Source organism: Orycteropus afer, unplaced genomic scaffold (assembly GCF_000298275.1).
Source record: "Orycteropus afer afer isolate SDZICR_OR568_19922 unplaced genomic scaffold, OryAfe1.0 scaffold00069, whole genome shotgun sequence".
Classification (NCBI taxonomy): domain Eukaryota; kingdom Metazoa; phylum Chordata; class Mammalia; order Tubulidentata; family Orycteropodidae; genus Orycteropus; species Orycteropus afer.
In genome coordinates this window covers 10,100,027-10,104,346 of record NW_006921656.1, presented here as the reverse complement: position 1 = coordinate 10,104,346, position 4,320 = coordinate 10,100,027, and the positions used below count along the sequence as shown (strand labels likewise).

The 4,320-nt window shown below is 49.3% G+C and overlaps 1 protein-coding gene across 1 annotated transcript in view; it reads right to left on the bottom strand.

Moving 5' to 3' along the window:
• The window catches only part of OC90 (otoconin 90), a 29,358-nt gene extending 26,570 nt beyond the window's left edge, over nt 1–2,788 (bottom strand). Inside the window, exon 1 of the mRNA XM_007940579.1 lies at nt 2,746–2,788. Within this exon, the coding sequence (XP_007938770.1) occupies nt 2,746–2,788 (43 nt within the window). The remainder of the gene's footprint in view (nt 1–2,745) is intronic.
• Between the last annotated feature and the right edge of the window lie 1,532 nt (nt 2,789–4,320).

Here is a 4,320-nt window from a genome sequence, read left to right as displayed (position 1 = left end):
AGTTATTCCCCATGATGAGACTGGCAATCAACGCCATGGTGGGATCTACCACCACAAGCAGCTGGGTAGCTGCCTTTGGGATGTAGTCTGCATCCTATGTATAAGGAGAAGCTTTGGGAATGGTCTTTAACCTATGGCATGCTTGAACCTGCATGTAGCCGTGTCATTGTTCAGCAGCCTGCCATGCTCTGCTGACCTTGGGACTTAAAATAGACTTGAATTAATGGCCTGTCATGTGGTTTGGTAACATCGGGACTATGCCTTTTTACTTGTCAACCTTGGGCTTGGCAGCCTTAGCAGCCAGCAGCTGTCTGAGTGAAGAAAAACCTCTAGCTCCAGTGGGCCAGGAGCAGGAGGCAGAGCTGGACCCCAAAGTTGAGGAGCTTTCACCCAGCACCTAGGGCCTAGCACTTTTAACTTGGACTTAAGGTCTCCAAACTGTGAGAGAATAAACTCCTATTGTTAAGGCCATCCCATTTGTGGTATATTTCTGTCAGAGCGGCACTAGGTAACCAGAACAGGGTCCGACTTAAGTCTGGGGACTGCAAAGCCAAAGCAGATGGAGGAAACAAGAGGAGTGGCCCAGGACACAAAAGGGAGTGGTGGGGCCTGAGGAAAAGAGACGAGGGAGAACGCAGCTGTGGCTTAGCCTGGGCCTTGGGCATAGAGTCCCTCCATAACCTCCTCTTTGGATTTTTCAGAATTTGGTGTAAATCTGAATTACTGTAAGATCTTCCAGTTTTAAACTCTTTGTTCAAAATTGAAATGAAATACCGGGCAGAAGAAGCAAAGCTCGTCTGTAGGCTGACTAATGTTTTGAGAGTGAAAGAGGTCCAGGCCACGGCTCCTCTCTGCCAAGTTCTGGAAATGGTTCCCAGGGCTGAGGAGTTTCCCTGCAAAATGCTGATTTCCGGCCAGGTGGGGACTCCATTTGCGGCCCTACCACAGAGCCCATACAATTGCTCTGGTACATTTGGCTTTGATATAATTGCCTTGGAACCTGGCTAATTAGCACCCAGGTCCATGGCTAAGAATGCCTGCTGTAAAGTATTGCCTGGTGGGTGATAAAGTCTTCCCTCGAAATTTTCCAGTCTCCGTGCTGTGACTGCTAATTCAGTTCCTCTTCTGGAAGGATGGGAGATGATGGGATTACTGGAAGGATGGGAGATGATGGGATTGGCTGCAGGACTTGGTGCAGTCCGCTCGCTCCCCGACATTCCTACCTACTTCCAGGAGATCAATGCCCACACATTTTCATTAGCAGCTAAAAAGGTCACCTTGGATTTTAAATTGTTTGTCCCAGGGAACTGAATTAGTTCACTGGCAAAGGCAGTTAAAAAAAAAAAAAATCGCTGTCAAGTCAATTCCAATTCATAATGAACTTACAGGACAGAGCAGAACTGCCCCATAGGGTTTCCAAGGCTGTCATCTTTACAGAAGCAGACCACTACAGTTTTCTCCTGTGGAGTGGCTACTAAATTCAAAGCACCAAATGTTTAGATAGTAGCCGGACCCTTAACACTGTGCAAAGGCCAGAGGGGGGAAAGAAGAATGGTCCCAGGCAATGTAAGCACATGATTCAGCAGAAATAAATAGCAATGGATTCGGTAAGCCTGTTGGTTTGCAGGAAGGTACCCAGCACTGCACTGTTCCAGGCACACGACCGAGTGCTTTGTTTGACATGCGTGGCCTCCCCTGAGCTATGACGTGAGTGTTCCTGTTACTACCAATGTTTGTTAAGTGCATCATGGGAAACCAGGACTATGATTACAGATTATGAAACTGAGACTCGTCAGATTCCAGCACCTGTCACGCCCATTCTGACTCATGGCAACCCCACTGGTGGAGGGTAGAACAGCTCCATGGAGTTTTCATGGCTGTAATCCTAAGGCATCTGACTGCTAACCAGAAGGCTGGCAGTTCAAACCCACCAGCAACTCCTTGGAGGAAAGTTTGGGTGATCTACTTCCATCGTGATACCGCCTCGGAAACCCAAGGAGGGGTCACTGTGAGTCAAATCGACTTGACGGCAGTGAGTTTGGTTTTTTTGGAATCTTTAGGGAATCAGATCACCAAGACTCTGTTCTGCGGACTGCTGGTTGGATCGGAACCACCAACCTTTAGGTTAGCAGTCAAGCACAAACCTCTGGGCCACCCAGGATCTCTGCATGTAGGCTCTCCTTGATCTGGCTCTGCCTACCCCTCCCTGCCTGGGACTCTATGCTCTAGAGACGCTGAAAAGCACGTCTGGTCATCGTGCAGTCCCATCAGATGGCCTCTGGCCAGTGGCCTTTGCTTGATGAGCCCTGTGCCTGGGGTGTCCTCCTCTGTGCCTTCTCCCATCTGCAGTGCTTACACTTACTGACAATGTATGGTTCTAGTCCAAGGTCAAGACACCTTACCTGACCCCTAACCTGAGCTAGGTGAGGACGCCTCCCCTGTGCTCCCATAGTGCCACGGGCATTCATCTTTCACTGTATTTATCTTAGTCAATGTCGTTCTTTGCCCAGGCTTCACTTCCATCCCACGTGCTCATGTACCGTACATGGTGCACGGAAATACCACTTGAATGAAACCTGTAACTTATCACTGAAGCCCAGTTTCCATCATTGTTAGGTGGGGGCGGAGAGAGAAAAAATAAGCAAATCAGATTAGATTTGATAATGTGTCCCAATGTTCATGTCAGATGGGTGACTGGCCAATCCTATGCTGAGCTGGACACACTCTGTAGATACCCATACTTACCCACAGAGGGCAGCACCAGCACATTAACGAGAAGCACGATCATGGCTCCAGGGCAGAGATGGGCCCCAGGGATCACCGGAACAGCGTCCTGGGGGAAAATTGGGTAGCTAGGATGAGATGCTTGGTGAGTCTGTGAGCTAAGAACCCCCAGGGGGAGCCATTTGCCCCACAGCACAGTGTGGTAAAAGGAAGAGTTTCCATCCCGGCTTTGCCACTACCTACCAGTTACCAGCGGCTCTTGAGTGACTCAAACTCGTGGTGTCCCCATGTGTCAGAGTAGAATTGGGCTCCATGGGGTTCTCAGTGGTGGGTTTTTCAGAAGCAGATCACCAGGCCTTTCTTCCAAGGCGCTTCTGGGTGGACTTGAGCCTGCAGCCTTTCAGTTAGCAGCTGAGCATGTTAACTATTTGCATCACATTCCCACTTCGAGGCTCAATTTATCCAAATGTAAAATGGACTCTTAGCAGAGAGTCATTGAGGACACAGCTCTGGTCTTGTGTATTTATCCCTTCATTCCGTGGTCATTTATGGCTGGCCTAACGGATGACAAACCTGTCCTGGACGAAGCGCAGCCCAAATGCTCCCTGGAAGCAAGAATGATCATACTTTGTCTCATCTACTTTGGTCATGTTGTCAGAAGGGACCATTCCCTGGAGAAGGATATCATGCTTGGTAAGATAGGGGCAGTGAGTGAAAAAGGGGAGGACCCTCAAAGAGATGGATTGACACAGTGGCTGCAACGACAGGCTCAAGTTCAGCAAATATTGTGAGGACGGTGCAGGACCAGCCAGTGTTTCGTCCTATGAGTTGGAGTCACTATGAGTTGGAGCTGACTCAATGGAACCTAAAGCAACAGTGGGCGCCAGGCACACTGAGGGGTCCAGGAACGCAAGGGGAGTAAAACCCATCCCTTGCCTATAAGGTGTTCACAGACTAATGGGGAAGGGAGACGGTTCAGTGACCCATACATTACTGTACACCAGCATTCCAAATACACCTTTAGCAGTCTGACTTTGAACCTTTGTGCAGACATCTCTAGAGCACACTTGACAATTGCACAGTGGCACTGCCTGCTGACCAGCAATGCCTTTCCTGTCGCATCCCCCCTTTCCTCTCCACCTCGGCGTTTGACCAATTTGAATCCTTTGCTGTGGTCCTAGAGGTTCCCTAGATATGCCTCCAGGACTGTGACGGGGGAATAGGCAAGGTGGGAATTGCCCGGGGCCTTCAATCACCACTGTTCTGTGCTTAGTCAGCAAATTCTTAACTTCGATGGGCGCTTGCTGAGCTCAAGCCGGCAGCCATGTCGAGGCACAGCTCGCTGGATGGCACTTCACGGATACTGTGTTCACAGATTGAACATTGTGGCAACGCTGACGGAGCAGCTCTATTGGTGTCACCTCCCCACAGGGTGCTCATTTCGTGTCTCTGCGCCACATTCTGGTCATTTTCACAATATTTCAAACATTTTTGTCATGCTGTCACACACTTGATAGACTACGGTATGATATCAACATAACCTTTAGGAAACCAAAAGAGTGTGTGACTCGCTTGATCGCAATATTTGCTTTACTG